This window comes from Plutella xylostella, chromosome Z (genome assembly GCF_932276165.1).
Source record: "Plutella xylostella chromosome Z, ilPluXylo3.1, whole genome shotgun sequence".
Classification (NCBI taxonomy): domain Eukaryota; kingdom Metazoa; phylum Arthropoda; class Insecta; order Lepidoptera; family Plutellidae; genus Plutella; species Plutella xylostella.
In genome coordinates this window covers 15217524-15242051 of record NC_064012.1, presented here as the reverse complement: position 1 = coordinate 15242051, position 24528 = coordinate 15217524, and the positions used below count along the sequence as shown (strand labels likewise).

The following is a 24528-nucleotide window of genomic DNA, read 5'->3' as shown; positions in this document are numbered from 1 at the left end:
AGTGCCAATTTCTCTATAGTCGGTTAGAGCATAACCAGGGAGTAGCGGTTTATTTTTGACACATTTGTCATGAATTTTATATGGAGATGACGTTTAATTTATAAACGTAGATTAGATAACCGAATATGGAGAAATTGGCACTAAGTATATTGACACATTTGCGGTTCAAATGAGGCTCCACGCATTTTACTTTACATCCAGAAAGAAAGTAGTCTAGTCTTTATGTAATCAGGAAACCAGTGTTTGTTGAGCGAATGAGTGACTGACTGACTGACTGAGCTAATGCTGTAACTGCTCTGTTTAGTAACCATCAGTCTCGGAAGCCCCGCCATAATCTAGACGGGAACACCCTGTATTTGATTTGAATTTTTAATACTCATAATAACTACAGATATATTATGCCTACTTCTAGAACTACAAGTCTACAAGTTCGCTCCACCATCCATATGCTTCTCAATGAGTATAAATGTATAATTCCCCTTTTATAAATATATTATACACATACTCAAATATAAACGTTACTACTGTATAAATATTATGTTTATTTCTCGAGGAATTTCCACTGATTTGCTCAAACTTTAAAGTCACAGTCAGTGCGTATTTTACTCAATTCGAGATAATATCGGATTCATAAGCAGATCATACACATCTTACTTTGCGTAAACTCGAATGGTGTCATCATAATACTCATAAGTAGTCGTTTACACTACTGTTTTGTTTTAAACGTATTGCCGAATTCATAATGGATCACTATCATAAATAATGCATTTTAAGTTTGTATAAAGTAAATGAGTGCAATATGAAAAATGCACGCCCTGTTTATTAAATAGGTGTGAAATTGAGTTTTTTCCTTAAGTTTAAACGTTTTTTGCTATGCGGATACCATGAATACACATGGATTCATTAACTCCTGGCGAAAAAGATGCGTGCTATAATATTGACATACGTACGCAAGTATACTCGTATTAGAAGTGCACAGCCTAAAAACTCGTTTATGTCACGTCTCACCGGGGCGCGCGGCGTCGCGTCAGTGGATCATAAAATTAAAGTGTTCTGGGGTCGGCAATGTAGCTCTTTTGCTGACTGTAATTGTAGGTAAATAGCATAATCAAAAGGAACCTAAAGATTTTTTCAAATATAACTTCAGTTAATTTATACTGATTACCATATGCCAAATAATGTTAAAAACAGCTCAAAGAGACTCCCAACTTTCAATGAACTATCCACAACGCACGAGAAAAACAACACGGTGTAATATTTACGCGGTTCAAGTCGCACTTTTCTCAGTCATACTAAATTTCAGATACCTATTTGCTTATTGAATCACTTCCCATTATGTCATTAAAAGGCCGTAAGTAAAGTCCGATCATACTGCGGTGTTACTCTAGCGAAAAACTAACCCTAAATTCATAGAGCTTTTTGACACTTTAAAATAGGTTTAAAATTGTCTTTATGATATACGAATCTTGTGTGTTTTAAAGTTAATTTTGTTGTAAAACAATGTGGTCTATGAATTTGAGGGTAAGTTTCGGAGCATTCTGCGGCGATAACTACGACCATAGAATAACGAGTACTAGTACTACTGTACTTGTTATTCTATGCTACGTCTCTATCAGATCTGTATCTCGTTGTATTGGGAATTGGATTGTCATAAATGAATTTTGAGTATTTCCACACAAATTATACTGAATGCGTTGTGTCCGTTTCGTACAATTCCGGTAGGTGGAATCTCATCTTTATACGCGCGACTGCATGAGAAGCTCTGGATTTTCGCTCTCTTCACTCTCTTGACATCTCTACATTATCTCGAGTATTTACGAGATTGTTCGGGTGCCCGAGAATTTTCAGTGAGCGAAAATTGCCCCTCAGCTCTCGATTTTTAGTTTTTGTCTTGGTAGAGTAACCCTCCTGATGATGATGATCGTGCTGGCCGGTAATTGATCAGATCCACGGATTTACAACTTAAGCAAATCAATAACAGATTCCCACGATCATTTTTAGAATTGCGTCAACTTTTTTGCAATGTTTATTACTTAGCTGTAGTTTATTTGTGTCTAAGTATGTGGTGCTGCATGGTTCCCTTAGATTAATATAACCTACCCCTATCCCCTCTATCCTATGATATCTTATTTAATACCTAACTATATTTATTATATTTATTCTTAATTTTCTTTTTTTTTTACTGAGAATTTTATTTTATTAGTTACATACTCGTAGTACTTCTTGATTAAATTATAATTATTAATGCCTAACTAAAACTAACTAATATAAAATTAAAATTAAACTAAAAAGAAGATGCTGGCCAGATCGCTGGCACTGTCGGGTAGGGTACCCAAGACGCTGGCCGCGTTACCCCGCTATATAGCGATGCTTAGCCTTTGTGCGAGGTAAGAGCCAGCCCTAGGGTCCCTTGAGACTTCTATTAGTCTGCTGCTGATGTCTTTAAAAAGCTGACGTGACGCTCCGTTCCCCACGGCCCTAGGGGTTCGACTCCGAAAAGCACAAACATGTACCCCTCTCCTAGGGATGCATATTTGCGGCCTTTCATCATTTCCGCCCGCCCGGCCGCAGCGCCAGCCTCTGTGGAGGTAGATGGAAGATGGGACGGTGCTAGTGTGTCCATGTATGTTGCATCCCACACCAGCAGCCGGCCCCTCTTCCATGGCACCAGACTCATGCCGTCGGGTTTCTTGCCGTCGTCCCGCATGATCCCGCTTGGCTCTAAGGTAGCGGGAACGTTTGCACTGGCAAGGGCCCGGCGGATGGTGTCATTGAGTGCCGCATGTTCCCCACAGTGGCAGCGATGTGGCTCATTGGTTTGAAGCCCTAGTCTCAGGCTGATGGCCACTGTCAAAGTAGTTCTGTCCAGCAACGTACCTAGATTTGCCGAAGGGTAGGCATTCAGCCAATATCCCGACTGTGGAGAGCTAGAGGCCAGGAGACGAGCTCGGTCCGCTGGATCGGTTGCGGTTTCCAATAGTTGGTTTTCTTTTTTTGCGCAAAGTGGCGCGTCCCCGTCTTGGTATTCTAAATATAAAGTATAGGCATCTTACTAACCTTGCCTGGATCATTTGTCCACCTCCAATCTACATTTGATAATTAATAATAATTGTACGTACAACTCGTAACATATTTTAATAATTATATTAAATTCCTGTAGCTAATAACCTAGAAATCTTATAAATACCACTTACAATGTTTGTAACGTTGTAATATTAAATAAAATAAGTGTTCAAAATGGCATGAATTTTTTCACACACTAGGAACTGTATATTATAAACTGTAGTTATTTGAAATTCGCTGCCTTGCCGCCTTCCCACGGTGAGAACATAGGTAGCTAAAACAATTTATTACATATATACTTACGCACTTAAAATAACTTCATAAGTTAGGAGTAAGGAAAACTACATTTTTAAGATATTTCCTCGGTGAAAACTTTTAACTAGATTCGATATTATTATGACATGTTATTTTACACAAACGTACTCCTACCTTAAACTCGTACTATTCATTTCAACATTTTCAACATTTGCCAGTTCTCAGTATTAATACTATTAATAAATAATGTATCACCTTTTTTACCCGACTGCCGAAGGAGGAGGGTAATGTTTTCTATTACTTAGTGTGTCTATCTATTGCGAATACAGTTTCATTAAATAAAGGTAAACTTTAAGAATCATAGGCTTGGTCGGGGATGTGAACATGGATACAGTACAGCATTGTGATTCTGTAAAATCAGACATCTCACTTCGATCTTCATTCTCCCTTCACCTGTCACTGTGTATATGTCATCTCATACATTATTTGTCAAAATCTCGAAATTCGACGTGTCAATTAGAAAACTCACTCCGGATTCAGAATCGAGTTTAGAGTATTAGCTTTATAGAATCGCAATGCAGGTCCAAAATTAATATAATATTGGTGCAATAATTATACATTCCCGACCTACCAACACATGCGTTTATTTGACGTTAAAACTATCTACAAACTTTAGACGCCCGATGGTACATGAATACCTACATAATATAATTTGTATATAACTTTATATGTATTGAAACGCCTTTGTTAACTAAACTGAAGGTCAGACGAGTCGCCGCTTCCTACCTTAATAAGGAAACTTGAAACAGGGACCTACCAGCAATATTTTGACAAAAATTTTGGCACCGATGTACACATCCTCTAATGATTAGGTATAAGGTTTTGGTCGTTTAGATAAAGAAAAATAAGCCGTTGATCCAAAATAAAACCAGTAGATAATCAGTGTGATCGATTGTTGATTTAAAATGGAGGGACTGGTTAATTTTAGATGCAGACGTGGTAAAGTTAATAAAATATACTTAATATACGGTTTGAGTAATTGAGATATACATCACTGGTTCCAGGATATTGAAACCATTGGCTAGTGCATCGGTATATCCGACACAAAACAAAATATAATTGTAAAATAATGTCGATTCTGAAGGCGCATTATTTGATTTTAGCAATGACTACCTATACATTTTGCCACTATAAAAAAATATTTACGGCTGCACCTATGAGTGGGTTTCAAAACAAAGATGTTTTCTCACTGTAAAACTTAAATTAGGTGCCTTTTGAATCGCTACCAAGATCTAATGACCAAACTAGATTACATATTTTTGAGTTTACCAGGCCTCTCTCTGCTCTACCTCTCCATACAAAAAGAACAATAAAGTTATAGAAAAGGCGCGTAACACATTTTACGCCACAGTGTGAGGCAATAGAACGTAAACTTCTCAATACGACAATGACAGATGGACGCCGAGTGCCCGTCTCGCAACCAGCCCAGGGGTCAGTTTTTCCTTTTGAAGCTTGCAAACAATAGACTGTAAAAAGAAGGCAAAATAGTTGAAAGAATAGCGGTAACCGATAGATAGACATCGAAAACATTTCCATCACCGCAGTAACATCTAATAAACGTAGAAGTCATCTAAAGTTCTTTTCAGTTCCAGTCCGTATTCACTTGGCAGTAAGGGTTAAACAACAATGGTAAGAACGTGTTTGCCTGCGCACAGCACTAAAACTTATTTATGTTAGTTTTCAACAATCGCATTGTTATCGAAATTACTAGTTCCTTGCGCATGTTATAGCTACTCGGAGATAGGTTTATAGTTGTAGTGCACAATAGTTGTTCCGCTAGAATTGGCCATTATTACACTACAGGTACCCTGTAATACCTTTTCAAATGTCCAACCTGTGCAGTGTGCACTAGAGAATAGCTGCAATTATGCCAGTTTACCCTATTTCGCAAATATACGTGTTTTGGAATATAATCACTCACTTTTTTGAGCTATTACGATGACTACATATATTGTCTTAGTGGCCAGTACTCACTATCGTTATTACTCGAAGTCAAGTAAAAATCTACGTGTGGACCGCAAAACTCACAGCTCGATGGAATTAAATGAAAGTATAATTACTTGTGCCATGGGTTTTACTCGACAGTTTAGCTCGATCGAGTAATACCGTATGTGAGTACAGACCATAAGAAACGGTAAACCTGCAACCAAAATCATACCTATAAACAATTGAAAAAGATTGACATAATTATGTTATACATATGTATATGTATAATTATGTTTGATCTGGCTTGGCGTGTGGCGTAGTAGAAAGTTGTCTACCCACGAAGGTCATTTGACGTCCATTGAGTAGACTGAACTATACGAGATACTTAACTGTAATACCTACTTAATGATCTATGTGGAGTCAGTCTCTAGGACCTAAGATATGGGTCTATAAGTAAACTACTGACTTCAACTAGGTAGGTAGTACTGTTACTGTAGTAGCTATTTTTAGAGACCTACTTATGTAAATCAGCGTAGGTACAGATACGGCTGCACATATATAGATACAGCATAACGGTAAGTCATAAAACTATTCAAATTGCAAGGGAGGATGAATCCACTCATCATTCTGATAATTTTTTGTTGGTCGGAACGTTTATATGAGCATTGATCGAAGCCGCGTGTGGAGAGTAGTAGGTATCAACAGATTCATGAAGTATATAAATCACTATTTTAAAACTAATAAAATAATAATAATAAAAGCCCCTTATATTGCAAATGTATATTAAACTATTTGCTATATTACCTAGTTTCCTAGTTTTAGAATGTAAAGGAAGCTAGCTAAAGTTAGTTTACAATAATTTAGATTATTTCTCAGAGAATAGTGGTCGGGGATACAAGCCGGTTTTGAGAACAATGGAATTATAAATTATTCTAATAAGTAATTATTTGAATAAAACAATTGCTAGTACCTACATAAGTAGGCACGAATGTTACTCAAATAGGATGCAAAGTAATTTAAGAAAACTACTTTAAGATACCTATACAAAAGTTCATAGGTTCAAGACTAGACTTTAAAGTAGATTCACATATATATTTTTATTTATACTTACTTAGGTATTTACTCAGTAGGTTCAGACAGAAGGCAAATGCAAAAATCAAGAATAGAGTTAGGCGAACGAATAACAATAATTTTTGTTCTACTATAATCATACATATAATGTTTAATAGGTATAATAATATAATTGGCTTTATTTATATACGTGTATTAATATTTAGTAAACCGTACTTTGTGAAAGCACATCTAACAACAAAACAAGAACGTAATGGCTTTTATAAATGTCCGTAGCTATACATAATACATATAGCCACACCGACCGAGGCAGGTGAAAACAAATACATTGATTTGAAATAATTATTAACTTTCACGCACACTTTGGCCATTTTTAATTATTATTAGTAGCCACTCTAATGGAAGTTTACACTTAAAACTAATTAATAAATTGTATAGTGATTTAATTGTAAGTAGTTACCTACTGAAGTAAGTGTTCACATTCAGCATAGTTGCTACTAAAATATACATGAGTAAAAATATTCAGTTCCATCCTTTTGTGTTGTGTGTAAGTAGTTACACACATACTACCTACACAGGATGCAACATTTTAATTATAAGTACTTAGTAGGTATATTCCATAAGCCTCCTCAAGGAATGCGAATGTGATACTAGATTACCTAAATACATTAAAAACTGTTTACTGATACTTATAACTTTATTTACGGCTGTGGTACTTAATAGGCGTAAAGTCATAGCGCTTATGTCATTTACATTTTGAACGAAAATCAATCGTAATTGAGAAAAGGCAAAATAAGTTTGCCACCTTAGAAAATTAAGGCTTGGTAAAATATAGCAGTGTCTGCCATATATTTCGAGTTTTAGTAATAAAATCGAGAATTTACATACGAGTATATTGCAACGCACAGCTTATGTTCAAATAAAATATGTAGTTAGTTAGTAATGCGGGTATATATTTCTGTATCGAGTGATTATAATGTTGAGAATGTAAACTAAACCTGCCTGCCTTTGAAGGACGATAAGTCGTGCACTACAGCAGTATTTGAACGCAACCTTACTTAGATGCAAAGAGGTTCAATAGAGCTTAATTCTGAAGGCGCAAATTTTAAGGAAACACAAAATAATGATCGTATTATTTGTACATGTCACTAATCTCCAATTTCTCCATAGTTGGTTAAATCGTAACCAGGGAAAGGTTGATCAAATTAGTCATCCTCCATATTAAATTCTTGACCGATGTGTCAAAAGTCAAGCAATAATCCCTGGTTATGCTCTAACCCACTATAGAGAAATTGGCACTAGGTATACTGTGTTATAAAATCCTCGTAATGTGTACACAAGTGCACGCGAGTTCACAGCCAAATCGCATGATCGACATGATTCTGTTATTGACAACATTCATAACAGGTTCTTGCGTAATCCATACTCACAAGTCGCATACGACATTCGAGCGAACATTCCCACCGAATTCACACACTCTATTTTTATACTTCTAATATCATGAATGGGCACAGTTTATAAGTAAATAACCTAATTTAAAAAATAGCTATTTATCAGCTTTAGGGCCTGTTCCACAATGTCTGGTTAGTGGCTACCTGTCGGATAAAATACATGCTGTCACTCTCTGTCATTATTTTTTAGACAGTGACAGTATGTATTTTATCCGACAGGTAACCACTAACCAGACATTGTGGAACAGGGGCTTAATATATTATAGCGGTGTACCACAATGTAAAATATTCGTCTATGAAAATGGCCGTGTCAAAATAATTTATGAAACCCATCGTGAACTTGATAAATTAATTACAGAATCGCCTCAGCGTGAATACCTAGATTGAATCGAATTAATGTGTTTTTATTAGTGTTTTACACGACAATAGTCAGACAAACTTGTTATTTGTCAACATTTTATTGTCCTGTTAACATTAACTAGGCCTAGTCTAAATTCTAAATCTAGGCTAATTGTTAAAAACTCGGTTACTTAATGTCGTGTAAAATCTTTAAAAACTCTTGCAATTTCTATTGCAGCTAAGTAGGTTTACTCAAAGATCGCTTATTCGATGCTCTATCGTTTAGTAATCGACAGCTGTCGGTTTGATTCAATCGGAATTTATTACAAAGAATGTTGGATTCCCGTTTTAGTTATAAGTCGTGATCGACGATTCATGAAAATGTATTCTTAAGTATTTTTGTGAAATACCGTCATGAGAAAAAGTCTTAACTTAGCTAGATAAATAATCTTTAAATGAAGTCTTGTCAGCCATTATTGGTTAATAACCTTACAATATACAGGGTGTTGCACTAACAGTTGACTAAAAATACAAAAGAAAGAAAGAATAAACAAATCAATTGTCTCATGGAATGATAACATGATGATCAACTTTTTCATTTCGTGTATTCAGTGATATCGCTTGTTATCACTAAATAGCTCGTTATCACACGGGGAGGGTGCGAAGTATCTCACACAAGTCAAACACTCGGCCGCGACCCCAGCCTTGACCGCGGATTTCTTTCTATTCACCGTATCTTTTTTTTTTAACTCTCTACAAATATACTGGGTTGCGATATTTTATTGGTCTTTTATACAATATTTGGACACGCTTAAGTGCCAAGTGTAAGTTTCTTAACACAGAACTTGACGTTTTTTTAACCATTACAAAAATAATAACAATCGACCATGAAATGGTGGTAGTATGAGTCTAAAATATAATTATAATTATGCATGAAAATCAACAAATAGTTATAAAATTCTACGTTTAATATAAATGATATCCTATTCTAGTCTTTTCTTGTTTGTCTAAATCTGATCTTTAATATATTTTAGTAAAATTCACATTTTGATTGACTGTTAACCTCTATGACGTACAAACGTTGATAATAATTACAACGTTGATTTACTGCAAATTAATTTATATTTGCGTCGAAACATGACATTTATATTGGAAGAAACTAAAAGTAGATGAGGTGATATACTTCATATACTCTGTCCATTATATTATTGGTTTTTTGACATTCGAAAACCCATACATATTTGATGACTGCAAAGGAAAACCAACATTACTTACCAGACATAAAAAAACGTCAAAAATACAATAACATAGTGGAAGCTCTATAGTATGTTTTTCATCAATAATATGTAAGTACATATATAAAATCTGGCTCTCAAGAATTTATTTAAATATAATGAAATCAAATAATGTCAGCGTTTTGCATCTGTCCTTGGCAATTTAGAACTTACCATAAAAAATACACACACACTACCATCCGATACTTTGGCACTTGAGTATATTATTAATATTTAATACACATATACACTGTAATTCCCAAAGAGGTAAGTCAGAGGTGACTCGCAAGCGCTCACTTTTCGCTGTACATACTTGTACTCGCGTTTTGCTGTATTTAAATGAGTCTCATTGTACTCATTTAAAAACAAATAACGAATTACACTTTTAATAATTTAAGAACTTTCTCTTCAAAACGCGTTGAACTCTTTTGTTCGGATTTTTTATTTGTATATTTTTTTAAAAATCTCATTTTCATTTATGGTTTTTTATCTTGTTTTAACCACAAATTTACTTAATCTAAACATTTCAATAGCCTAAGATCTCGTCTTGGAAAAACTATTTTGCACTCAATGAGCCAAAAACAATCATTTTTATCATCGGTTCATCGGTGCTTAAACATTAAACATTCACCCCCTGAGTAATAGTTTTGTAATTTCACTGGTTACGTAGGGTGTACAAATAAATGTCCTGTCTGATACAACTGGACATTTTCCGAATGCCTCATTTGCAGTCGCCGGTCGAAGCTGACAAATTGTAGGCTGTATTTTTTCCCGATAATCAACTTCTCGATGTATTAAAACGTAATGATTGTGCAACATTACTGATTAGCTAATTATCACTGGCTGGTCTTGGGGTGACCATGCTACAATTAAAGTTACGTGGGACTAGAAAAATTAACAAAAAACGGATGTGATTAGAATGAAAGTGCATCTTATATTTACAAATTTATGAAAAAGACTGGATGAGTAAGAAAGAGTATAATAAATAATAATTATGCGTATTATATCTTCGACGAGGCTGATCCAAGAAATTTAGTTATTTCTTTTAACAAATCATAAAATATTATTTTTGTCCAGTGTATTACATTCTATTGACTTACAAATAAGACTCAATGTCCCATTTTTTTACTAAACTGATGGTAACAAAGCGAACAGTCTGTACTTAATAGACACCGGTTTGCCGATTCAGACCGATATGGTCGCACTGGTTGCGGGCACCGAAGGTTTAATAAGTATTTGAGCCGAAATGAGAATGTATTTTTAGTTTTTAAGTTAATATATTGACTACTTACTTCACTTAAGTAGATTTAAGATAATTTCAAGATTATGTTTAATTTAAGAAATTTGAGTTTGTTATATCGGTCCGATTGGCCAAACATTATAGAGCCTAAGGCAGCACGGCAAAGTTGCCACATCCGGTCACTACACGATCTAACTACACCTATATTCAATATAATTATCAACCCAGCTATTAAGTAATAATTATCATTAATTATTACAAAGTTTGTAGGTAGTATTATTAAAAATCAGATCAACTAAAGTCCACAGCTTATGCTGAGCTGGTGCCGTTTTGACACTCCGGACAGCAACCCCTTGTGTTATTGTTTTGTATTTTTGTTTTAGTCTCATCTTCTACTTTTTGTTCTTGTTGTTTTGGACATGTATTTCTTTAAAACTGTATTTTCTTGTTGTTGTTATTGCTGTATATGTGTCGAATAAATCTATCTTAATCTTTATCTTTTAATATCTTCTTTTAATATAGAAAAATTAGGTTTGGTTATAAGTATAGCTGCCGTGATCTATGCGATTCTGCAATATTTGCCTTCCGCTGCAGCACAGTCGCCTATTAACAGTTAATCTATATGAATTACTGATTAATGCGCGTAATGGTGTATGCTCTACTTTTCTTTAACATTTAATGGACGGAAATGATTACAAATTATAGTTTGTGATTTTCCTCGTGGTGATTTATCTTGCTCACTCTCACTCATATACAATACAGAGTGACAAAATTTGTTTAAAATTGCTCTTAAGCCCTCTCCCTTTCAGCTTACTGTTTCTGTATACAAAGTATTCTAAACAAGGTCTTTATAGGAAATAAGCCTCCACCACTGGAAAAACATTCTCAAATCACAAATGTTATACAAAATTTTCCCCGCATATTGTTTTCGCCCTTGACTTCTGACCGTGCCACAGAAACGAATGCCTTCCAACTACAGAGAACAACAATAACCGCAACACATAAAAAAATTAAAATAACGAACTCATAAGTCTCGTAACTAAAATAACAACGTAACTAGCGTAATTAAACCTAACAACGCAACTATTTCCACGCTCAGGAAAAATGTCTTTTAGAAATTCCTCGGCCGCTTCAGTTATTTTAATTGAATGTCAGAAAGACTTCCCTTCAATGGCGCCTGTGACCTCTAGAGTGACCTCTAGATGGTTTCCCAGGAAACAATAGATCCATGGGACACTTCACCAACTCTATATCTAAGTCATGCTATGAAAAGGATGGAGTTTTGGTAATTTCACGCGTTTATTTGTATACAGGGTGTTGCAAAAAGGGTATACTAAGCCGAAACCTACATGTGCAGCATGGTATATTTAAGCCCGAAAATGAAATCAGAATTTGAAAATTCGCGAAAAAAAAATTAATTTTCCATAGAAACTTTGTTGGTCACGTGAATTTTTATTATGGTTTTTTTTTTTTGGCGAATTTCCAAATTCTGACTTCAGTTTCGGGCTTAGATATACCATGCTGCACATGTAGGTTTCGGCTTAGTATACCAATTTTGCATCATCCTGTATAGATTTACTTATTAGGCACCTGTTTCTTTTGTTTAGATGCACAGTATCAGATTTGAAATTGCAATATACTTAATGTTGAATATTTAACTAGATTTGATATTATTTTTTCTTAAATAAATAATGTAAGTTGAGAAACCTACTTACATAATTTATTTAAGTAAGTATCATCAGCTCGTAAACGTTTAGTGCTGGTCAATCTCTCCTAAAGCGTTACAATTACAACACTCTGTCTATGTTTCCTCATCCAGCCACTACCAGCCACCACCATTTTAACCATCAGTAAAAGTACAATTTATTAAATTAACCATGACTTAGGTCCTGTAACCTTAACAATAATTATTATAATCGAAAAATATAATTGACCCTAAATTATTGTTTTCTTGAGCGTAAACTCTGAAGTCATAAACTACATTAAATAGTTAACAGTAGCCATTAGGTGAATATTGGTTCAATGGTAGATTAATTATCGCATGTCCACGGCCATCGGCCACTGAGGCTCATAGAGCACGGCGTGAGAACAACAACACGATCCAACTAATACAGGGTCAAATTTGGTTAGTGACGTCCCATTTGCTAGGTCAATGTCCGACACAGTGAGCCACTTCCGTCCCTAAATGAAAGTTGTTGGGTATATTGACCTGCTGAAAGGAACGTCATTGGTAAATTCTACCCTTTATATTTATCTACCATCGAGAAGGTCTCCTTTAAATAAGGTGATGCTTGGTATAATAGAATGTTATACAGAAGTAGTAAGATTGAGTATTCTGTCGAAGGCGTATAGGGACTACTGAGCCGATGGTCCCGGGTTCGATTCCCGGCTGGGGCAGATATTTGTTTAAACACAGATATTTGTTCTCGGGTCTTGGATGTGCCCGTAAAATGGCAATAGGCCCGCCCCCTATTACATTGGGACTAACATAACACTCTGGCGAAAAGTGGGTGCAGCAATGCACCTCTGCCTACCCCGCAAGGGAGTACATTAGTACAAGGCGTGAGTGCGTGTGTGTGTGTGTGCGTATAGGGACTATAGGGAGCCACTAAATACAGAACACAGTTAATACAGAAATGTTGAAGTCTCTTAAGTTTGTTAAGTTGTGGTGTTCCAAGAGACTCGTCTAAGTCTAACTATCGGCTTCTAGCCTACTGCTAGTGCATTTCTGCAGTTTTAAAGTTTCTGAGCTAGTGGGCACACAAGTGTGAAGTTACATTGTCGCTATGTGGGTCAGTCAACATCAACAATGCTCAAATTGAAAAAACCTAATCGTAATAAAAGTAAGTAAGTAAATAAAAAAACCGCAGTTGAAACTTGAAAGACGACTGGTGGGGGCTTACTACAGAAATCGGACGAACCAATGTTGTCATGCAATCGATACGCTTAATACAACGACATAGACTCGAGGTTGCCGTAGCGCACCAAAGCTTTGGAAAAAGGTTTTACGACAGTACAGATAGAGTAACGGCTAAAGATAAAGATCGCATCCAGTGGCGTGCTTAGGGAGAGGCCTACGTCCTATAGGCTAATGATAAACCCTCCGGCTCTCGTTCGTTCGTTGGTTTGATTTCTATAGTGATCCCCCTGGGTCTAGCAAGTTGCTGTAACGTTGAGTTAAGAAGTAAGATTACGCCATTACCGCTTCGGCTATAATGCAACTGTGAGTGTAATACGTTTATTTACAACACAACACGGCAGCAATTGTTGACAAAAATACATATTAACATACATACAAAACTCGAATTGAACTAAACTACTACTAACTAACTAACTAATTGTTATTAAACTAATCCATTGAACATCATATAAACAACAAACGTAGTAACATTTACGAAGTAATCAGTGCCAAATTCAATAGGTACTATAATTAATGAAAACGGAAAAATCTGACCCGCTTTGCAGTCACTAACCAAACCTATTTTTATTCAATGATAAAGGTGTTCTAAATGAGGGAAAAATATTTAAAAAATCTAAACCACATTTAAAAAAAACTTACTATGATGGAAATATTTAATAACATCTAGTCAGTACAAAGTCTTGATCTTTCAGCACCTATATCTTCGTTCTCCCATGCCTCATAATAATAAAATTTACACCAAGATATACTGTAGGCATGGGGCTACACTGGCGGGTCATGGCGCCATAGAGAAATGGCCATTCTCGTTTGAATCCGAAAAGCTAAAGTCTTTTTTTCTTATAAAATATTATTAATTTATTAGTTATACGTTTTAATGCCAAAAGAGAAAATGTAATTTCATTATGTAATTAGTAGAAAAAGTAACACACTAACTCATTTCTTATTTCTTTTCAGGTAAGCCTTCACTTACATGAACAAGACAGTATAGTGGATAGACTACTGACACTTCCTGGTAAGTCTCAGTGATATATTGTATAAAAAATACAAGGGACTAAAAACATCATTAACATCTATTCATCATTATCATCAACCATTAATCATCCACTGCTGGACATAGGCCTCTCCCAAGGAGCTCCACAACACTCAGTCCTCGGCCTTCCTCATCCAACCACTACCGGCTACCCGCCTAAGATCGTCAGTCAAGCGGGCGGAGGGCGTCCCACACCTATTATATAGTTTTAGTTATTTCTGTAGAACTATATTGAATTTTTAAAGTACCTACATCATTATATAATTCAGTTACGGTTAATTTAGATGAAATAACGTTATGCAACGCTGATTATGCACCTATTGACATTGACAACAATTTTATACGTATAAAGTAAAAAAAATCTTCTTTTAGATATCGATCAGTATAAATAATATAATAATAATATGTGGGTAGGTACATCTCACACACGGCCATCCGACCCCAAGCTAGGCAGAGCCTGTGTTATGGGTAACGGACAGCTGATATATCTACACAAATACATAGATAGATAAATATTAAATATATGTATAAACGATAACCAGACACAAGGCAAACACAAATGCTCATCACACTAATGTTTGCCCAGCTTCGGAAGCAGCTTCACTACTGCCATAGCTACGGTGCCGTCAAAGGCGATCACTGATAAAACATCACACTGTATATTGTAATACAGAGTGCACATCTGCCCTCGGTATCACTGTGATTGTTATCCCGAGCTGTGAAGAAGACGCCGTCACGACTGCAGACAAGATGTTCTCATAACTTCAGCCAATTTGCAAAATGAATTCGACGAATATTGCACTCACGTTTTGCCATGACTGTGGGATGCTCGGAGCCGAAAATAATAAGGTATTCTTAATACTTATAATTTTGGTACCTACAAGACCTTAGTGCTTTAACCTTAGTCCCGAAGTCGCGATATTGTGTTTGATGACAATAATATAGATTTCTATTGTGTCCGATTTCAAGGGATTGAAGTGGTTTTTTAAAGTCAGTTAATTAAAAACGAGAGCAATATTTTCGGACCATCTTCTCTCTCGGTTATTACACCAAAGACGGGCGGGAAGCCACAGTCATCAAATGCTTACTTTAACAGGCTGACTTGATGATGTTGTATGCTTTGGTGTCCCTCACGTTGTGAGAACTATTCGGAATCGAGGCATTCAGCATTGAATCCATTGCATATAATCTTTATCCAGGCATTGTGAAACAGGCTCTCGCCTTCAATTTTACATAACGTTTTGTACATTAGATTAACAATATACGAAGTGTCTGTGGGGGGGGGGGGCGGGGGGTTATATAGAGACAGACGTTTCTATTGCACTGACACTCCATGTGGTTCATATTAAAATGATCGTTGTTTAATACTTATATGATTTGTTCATAAAGTCTAGTAGAATGACATCGCTGTGCTACCTCTCCTCTAAGCCCTCGCAGGCACGACCCGACGTGATGTAACTGTGCTACAAACAACTTATCTGCTTCAACTCATTTGTTTACGAAAATAAATAATAAAATCTACTGTTAGGTACTTACTTATTGTCAGTCTGATGGACAGATACATTCTCTTTAAACACTCGTAGATCACTCGTCCGCATATACTATATATAAAGGTTCTATTGTGAAAAACACCAAATTACTTCTAAACGGGAAAGGCTATCTTCTGCAACATTGGATTGGAGTACGTTTAACCGAGCATCAGGATTTCAACAACTAAAAATGGAAATATTTTGTTCAAATTTTAAATGAAATGTTTTACAAAATTGGGGTCGTTTGATGTGATGTCGGCATTTTGAGAGTGGAACTTTTTCATTGCCCATGAGTGTATAAAATATATTAATAAAAGAAAGAAACATTTATTAGACACACTGGCAACTACAAAAACAGAAAATTAATTAATCAGAATAATCAGTGGATTCCATAAGGCATCTCTCGATGAGCTGCTTACGAGCTCTATAGCATCGACACATAGAACAAGGCGGACTCGGTTTACGGATACAGTTACGTAAAGCTGAAAGAGTCTATTCTGGCTGACTTCAGAAAATGCTTATAAAAAAAGATATTTCATCTAGTAGGGAACCTCCCAGAAATACTACCATAATTTTTTTGATTGACACCACTTGATCTACTTACTTACATTTTATAATCACTGAACGGAGAACCAGGAAATGAAACGATATCTGTATTAAGGTCAGTTGTTTCATACTTCAAGTACGTCGCTTATACTTTAATGTCACGCTATTGGTACCTACTGTAGTCTTAAAATGTACCTTAGCAGGTATTAACTTTTGAGTTCGATTTAAGCACCATTTATTTTACCTACTAGCTTAGATATTAATTGTTTTTTTTTTATTTAAGTTAAATAAAATCTGTTTAAAAAGATTCAATTAGTTAATGACGTATAAGTTTGAAAGACGTTTAGTGGCCGACGTTCTAGAACGAAAACACCAGCAGCCTGAATCGAAAATCATACGTTCCTGTACCTATAGATAATTTATCTATAAGTACCTATCAGAAACTTGGTGTTCAATGTTCATGCATGTTAATGACACGTAGTTTATTAAAAGCACTTACTAGTGATAAACATAAACCTAAGGACCTACACTCATTAATTTAAAAGACAATTTCAGAGCAAGCACTGACTTTTAAGGTCAGTCTTATTAGTCTAGCCGCACCCTAGGTGCCCTAGAATAACTGCGGATAACGAATACCTATACCTAAGTTAACATACACATTAGTCTGATTTAGATCGCAAAAGGTAGATTACGATAATCTAGAAAATCTAAATAAACTTAGGGTAAAAACCTTGATATTAAGCACTTGGAAATGTTTGGTACTAAGGAAATATGAGAAAGTTTATAAGTTACTTTCTACAATCACTTGTATTAGTATAAACTTTATAAATAGACCAAATAATTTATGGTCCTTTTTCTCAGAATAACCTTCTGCCCCTTTCTAGTTGATGACAAACATATGACAAACCATGATGTTGTCATGTTGACATTTACAATATTTGTCACTCAATGGTGTCTTTCAGTGTCCAAACAAAATATTTGTTAAATAATTTACACAATTTTGAACTACGTTAATGCACTTATTTAGTTACTTTTATTCAGATTATGATAAAAATACTGACGCGGGCACTTCCGAGTCGGAGTTTAGTGACGTCATGTGTCCAGTGGAAGGGAGCTCCGCCGGCTAAGGGCGCAGATCAGAAAGATGGTGACTGCAAGGACAAAGACAAGAAGAAGCCTGAGGCTCCTCCGGAGAAGCCGAAGATAAACCCGGTGCGGACCTTCAAAGTGTACCGCTACAGCGGAGACCCATCCCAGAAGCCGCGCCTGCAGAGCTACCAGGTGGACGTCAGCACCATCGGACCCATGGTGCTCGACGCCATGATCAAGATCAAGGACATGGACCCGACGTTCGCCTTCCGGCGCTCGTGCCGCGAGGGCATCTGCGGCTCGTGCGGCATCAACCTGCAGGGCCACAACTGCCTCGCGTGCGTCACGCCCATCCCCCGCGCCGCCACCGTCACCATCCACCCTTTACCCCACATGTACGTGCAGAAGGACCTGGTTGTTGACTACTCGCACTTCTTCGCCGGCTACAACAGCATCCGGCCGTACCTGATCCGCCAGCAGCCGCCGCCGCACGGCCAGGGGCAGTACGCTCAGAGCATAAAAGACAACAAGAAGATGGTGGGCTTATACGAGTGTGTTCTATGCGCGTGCTGTTCCACGGCCTGCCCCAGCTACTGGTGGAACGGGCGGCGGTTCCTGGGCCCGGCGACGCTGCTGCACGCGTACCGCTGGGTCATCGACTCCCGCGACGAGGACACGACGCGGCGCCTGCAGCAGCTCCGGGACGACTTCAAGGCGTTCCGCTGCCACACCATCCTCAACTGCTCGGTGGCGTGCCCGAAAGGCCTGTCGCCCGGCACCCACATCGCGCACCTTAAACGTCTCATCGCTGGCCTAGACAAGAAGCCCAACCCTGACATGGAACCCATGTCGCTGATGAAGGACAAGAAAACCTGCTGATGTGTCCATAATATATCGCTTGATATTTCGGATCAGATGTTTGTATATTAAATTGTTATTTAAATATTAGTCGTGTTTTCCAATGAATAGTGTAGAAAGCTATTTAAAATGAATGAGTGGATCGTTGATTGAAAGTGAGGCTTCTCCTGGGAGGCCGCCAGGTGCATCAGTATGCGGCGGGAGGGCTCCCCACGCCTCGCGCTGGCTCCCGATGCTATCACGTCGCGAGAAAACTACACGATAGCCACTTTCGATTTCCAGGTACCTAGATAATCCTACTACTATTGCCAACTCACAATAGGTACGTCGTTTGCTTGTAACCGGCATGGTTCCAGTCTAAATTAGGTTTTTATAACTAGGAACATAATTTACCCGAATAAACACAGCCAAATGATACTTCGGGCAATAAAATATGCATAGGAAAGCCATGATTATGCATTATATTAGCTTTATCGACACCTACGATCTCTTAAAGTATTTCCTTATATCTGCAATAAATAGTATGTCTTTTTGTCGCAGTCTTCCCACGAATTTGTCGTCCAAATTATACAGTCCAGCAAAGCAAATCAAATATTTTTGTTGAATTTTATTGTATGATGGATAGGTACTGTAACCCATATTTTCTTCAAATAAGGACAAATTTTTGATATACTGTATAGGTAGAAACTGAGACATACTCTTTAATCACCTACTCCATCTCGTTGTATTAAACGTGCCAATGACAACTCTCGTTCGACTCGTGGTATAGAGTAACTCTGCAGCCCCTGTAGCACGGATCGCAAGACTTCAAGACAATAAAGCAGCACCACTTGAAAGTCCCACAAAAAAAACTTTACTGTAGATATGAAGTTTTTAACTTGCATCGTGAATTACATAGAGAAACGGAGAAAACTGTCCCAACCCACCATATACGATCTAGGAAGAGATCTTAGTTTCTTACTACTCTAAATATATCAGTCTTACCTGGTGTAGTGATATAAGTAAGATATAGTACCTAGCCTCCAAAACAGATAAACATCTCAAGTCGTATGTGGCAGGTTGTTGACCACATTTCGACACACACTCTACCGCCCAGTATATAATATATAACGTTCCTTTCCCGATAAATACCTATTTGTTACGTAACAGTTGAATGATATTATGAACCCGGCCGTTTTGCGAACCGCTTTATCACTTTCACCGCAACTAAAGGGCATACGGTTTAATGCGACTCCACTTTTGTAGTCCAGTTTCTATACATTTTATTGGCATGGTGCTCTAGTTGCAACAGGTATTTTATATTTATGGTACAAATTCACTATTTTAGTCATTTTTACAGACATTGTACTTACATACAATATATTGATAGAATTGACCTGAATTCTGCTCGGTCACTTATTAAGTATTAATCTTTAGTTGTAGTTAAGTTTTCCTTTATGAAAACGAACTTTAAACAATAGCAGTAACAAATACGTACACACAACTAATTCATTTGTTTCCCTAAAACAGTCGGCCTTGCCTGGCCTCTTGACTTGCATCTACTACGGCCTTCAGGCAGACGAATTTAAGATATTAAAATGTAGGTACCTTTAAAACACAAATAGTGCTAACAATAAGGGTAAATCAATTCAATAATAAATCACAAAACCTAAAAGATCGCTTCCATATCTTTATGGATCAGTCACTCGGTCGATTGTAGATATCTGTGCCTTTTGGCGGATACATAGGTATATATAACAACTCTGCATTTATTATTTAAGTTTAAAAATAACTCAATTTACACTTGGCTGATGATTCTCATAAATAAACGTTTTCATAATTGTATTCAATGTATTCCTCTTTTGATTAACATCTCAGTTAATGGATGCATAGAAATGTTTAAATTCCATTGTTGCTATTAAGAATTATTGTTTTAATAATAGATATATTTGCCTTGAAGACTTGGTCAACCGTGATAATAAAAAACTGTTTTTAGGTTATTAGTTTTTAGAAGTTGCGTAAAGTATCTACTAGCTAGGTACTGTAAATGTGCCTATAAGAAAGTAGAGTTGCATTATTTGAGTACTTATACGTTTCGTTGGAAGATTTGATTTGAAATTGGACAGGTAGGTATCTTATAGTGAATGAGGAAACCCGAATACTGAGAGCTTGAGCATTCCTTAGGGCAGAGTTAGGCTATACATAACACAAACCTATGTATACATATTATTGCAATTTCAATTTCAACAGTCATCTTTTCTTCTTATCGTGTTGGTGACAAACACTAGAGATATAGTGCGACAAACTTATCTGTTCCGGTGAGAGCGAACTAGATTGATCCATATATCATTACTTACTAATGAATTGTATATTGTAAAAGATTAGATTGGCTTATTAACACCGCAAGAGCGAATTAACAATACGAGCAAACTTAAAATCTTATAGAATTAAGAAATATTAGTCATTTAAGTGAGCTGTCACCGGAACAGATAAGTTTGTGGCACTGTACATTGTTTGTTTTACTTGGTGTCAATAAATTATTTGATTTGATTTCATTGATTTGTCACCGTGGTGAAAGGATTGGCCAGTCAGACAGTATACGTCAGTCGCTGACTGATAACGGTGCTATATGAAACCCAGTTATTTATAAACGCCGGTGATTCTGCAATGCCTCGAACATTTTCACGCCTCAATGAGTCCAATGTATGCGATTATATTAAAGTAACTCTCAATATCACGTTATGGCTGAGTGCGTCGGGAACGGATCTTGCGACAGGAGGGACAGGACACTGTCAACCACTCCGCCACCGGCGCAATCGTTGGGTGTAAGGACGTGTTTCGATTAGGAATGTACTTACATTATTGAAACCTGGATATCTGAGACACTGTCTTAGTGGAATACCTCTATAAAAAAACAAAAACAAACACTCACACCTTGTACTAATGTACTCCCTTGCGGGTTGCGGCATTGCTGCACTACTTTTCGCCAGTGTTATGTTAGTCCCACCTCTAGTGGGACAATAATTACGGTCTATTGGAATCTTACTCATCCAGGTTTCACTGTACTAGGCTGAGTCTGTCCACAGTCGGTATCGGAATTTCGGAACCTGAAAATTTCAGAACATGTCTTGACATTGTCTTGGTTGAACTACTTATGGTTATGGTACTAATATTTTTATAAGTACTAAAATGTAACTTCATTAAATTTATTTCTGCAATAACATAATAATATATGTATTATGCAATCGTATAAATTTATGCTCATCTCAATGTACCTAACTGTAAAATCAAGTTTTATTAAGGAAAGAACAAAAAAAACTCATTTTTCTCCTAAACAAATCATTAAAATAATAATAGCTATAAATATATTCGACATGTGATAATGGGGTCAGGCACCCGTATGGACCGTATCGTTTTCTCGATCTGTGTATTAGAATTCTAGCCTAGACTGGTGTACAATCTGGTTTCCAGATCTGCATTATCTAATGGTCACTGACCATTGTGCCAATCTACCTAATGCTGAATTGTTAGGAAAGTCTCATAACTCACACATACGGTAAATTCTACACACAAACACATGTTCACGGTTTCTGAAAGGTTTCTATGGCTCAGTTTCACACTTGAGTAAATTTACCTAAGCATGAACTTAAGCACCAATAACAGCATTCCATAACTAAACTCTTGTTATTTTTTGTCTAATCTAATGAATACTATCATATCTATACTAATCCCCCTGTTTTATCAATATTGTTTAAACCCGACACTAAATGGCCTATCTATCTATATCTATCTAGCTCCGCTTAGGAGTAATTTGGTGCTATATCACTGGAACGTTTTCGTAGCTTGCGAGTGCATTATACTTACAAGGATAGGATATACTTGTATGTATGAAAGGCTATTAATTCTATTACTTACATAATATTAACGTCAGGTGAACGCCCAAAACTATATTTATCGATGGAGATCAATGCATGCCAATGTCCGATTTAGTTTAAGTTACAAAGTGAGTATGTATTGGGAAATACGCGCATATACGGCCCATATTCTAAGCCGACACACAACGAGTTAAACAACTTATCAAAACACTATTATCTGGCATACGTAATGCTAAAACTAGTTAATACAGGGTGGCTCAGTTCTATTGGTCAGTAGAATAAACTTTCAACAAAAGGAAGTACAGGTATCCCTAAAACATCGGAATATTTTTGACAACATAGTAATTTATATGTAGCAACCTATTTAAGCTATGGGGTAGGTAGGTATACAATGGGTTATTCCTGAATTAATAACATCGGTATTTATCATATTTATTTTTAGTCTTGCTTTCTTAATATTCCTCTTATCATTATCTGTGTTATACAGGTGTCTCGTAACGCCACAAGCACTAATCAATACCTATCCCTGCTGGCCGACCTAACTCGTATTACCTTCTCCTAAGACCTAGATTGTCATGGCAATTACGGTGGAACGGTAGACCTTGCTCAATATAATAAACATAGTATAGTACATGTATAACATAGGTTTTATTATTATTTGATAGCGGTGACCTTCTAAAGGTTAGTTGAATTGTGGGCGATTCTCAAGTCTAGACGGGAGGGGTAGGTACTAATAAGTTTTGTAGAGCTGTCATGCAATCGATATAAAGGTTTCGGTATCGTACGCAACGGACGCATTTCATTTAGTATTCTTTATATAGAAATTCACACAAGAACGTTCACTTCATCGGCAACGGCGACGCCGTTTCTCCATACATTTATGTCAATCCATTTGAGCCCATACATACGATAACCATAGGTGGACAATTAGCTTAATACGCTATGCAAAAACATACCTAGGAATATCGACCATTCGTCGATTATGGTTGCCTGTAAGAGATCGCTCTCAGCGATAAGGCCGCCTATTGTACATTAGTTCTAGTCTATAAGTATGTTTTTTTATATGTCTGATTTATGTGGTGGTTCTATTCGTCTTAAGTTTTAACCTAGATCATCTACAATAATTACGGATAAGAACAGGCATTACAACATGATCCGACTAACTTTACTCAATAACGTTTACGTTGATTATTATTTGAATGGAACTATTAAACCGAGTGGCTAATAAAACACTTTATTCCGTGTGTAATTATTAACTTATTTCCGCTTTCTCAAGCAAAACTTACCTGCAATACTGTAAGTACCTATTTGAAGGTTTTTACTTCACGTAAGCTTCACTTTCCCTTAAAAGTTTTTGCCGTGAGATTTTGAATAAAAATATAGTTCTACTAAAAAAAAGTCACTCTATTTAAACGTGAAAGGTCGATTCTAATGTAGATACTTTACATGTTTACATTATACTGGTAGGTTTATGGGTGGTTACATAACATAATGTTATTAGTTTTTCGTGTAAATATTTAGTTGGGATACTCAAAATTGATTCTTGCTTTTGCTTGCTAGGTTCCTAGTTAATCTATCTTTTCCTATTTAAAGTACCTACTTATGTAAGCTTCCTAATAACATGTTAATGCGATAAGCAATCCTTATGAAATAATACCAACCATTCAGAAACGTAAGTAAATTGCTTCATCGGTACTGCTTAATGATTATGATTATCCCTGATTGAATTTTATACATGTATGTAATATAGGTACTTCGTCATTTTGACTTGTGCTATTGGTCACTGTGAACAAATGTTGTATGCCCCTCGTACAATTTAGTCCTATGTTATCTTCAATAATCTACATGTAAATTGTATTGAGGGTGTTGAGAAAAGGGAACTTATATACTAACAGTTAATTAAATTAGATACCATACCCGCGCATCAGAGAGGTCAATAAACATAATAACATGTATTGTATGTACTGAAAATAGTAAACATCTGTCCACGCGTCAGCCGACATCCGGAGGTCACATCCCCGAG

The 24528-nt window shown here is 36.5% G+C and overlaps 2 protein-coding genes across 2 annotated transcripts in view; both read left to right on the top strand.

The window, feature by feature from the left end:
• LOC105386054 (angiopoietin-related protein 2) overlaps positions 1 to 24528 on the top strand; it is a 63551-nt gene that overhangs the window by 5873 nt on the left and 33150 nt on the right. The gene's annotated exons all lie outside the window — the stretch shown is intronic.
• Positions 17632 to 18741, top strand: LOC105386053 (succinate dehydrogenase iron-sulfur subunit-like). The gene has a single exon (XM_011556531.3). The coding sequence runs from the start codon at positions 17749 to 17751 to the stop codon at positions 18670 to 18672; it is 924 nt and encodes a 307-aa protein (XP_011554833.3). The 5' UTR covers positions 17632 to 17748; the 3' UTR covers positions 18673 to 18741.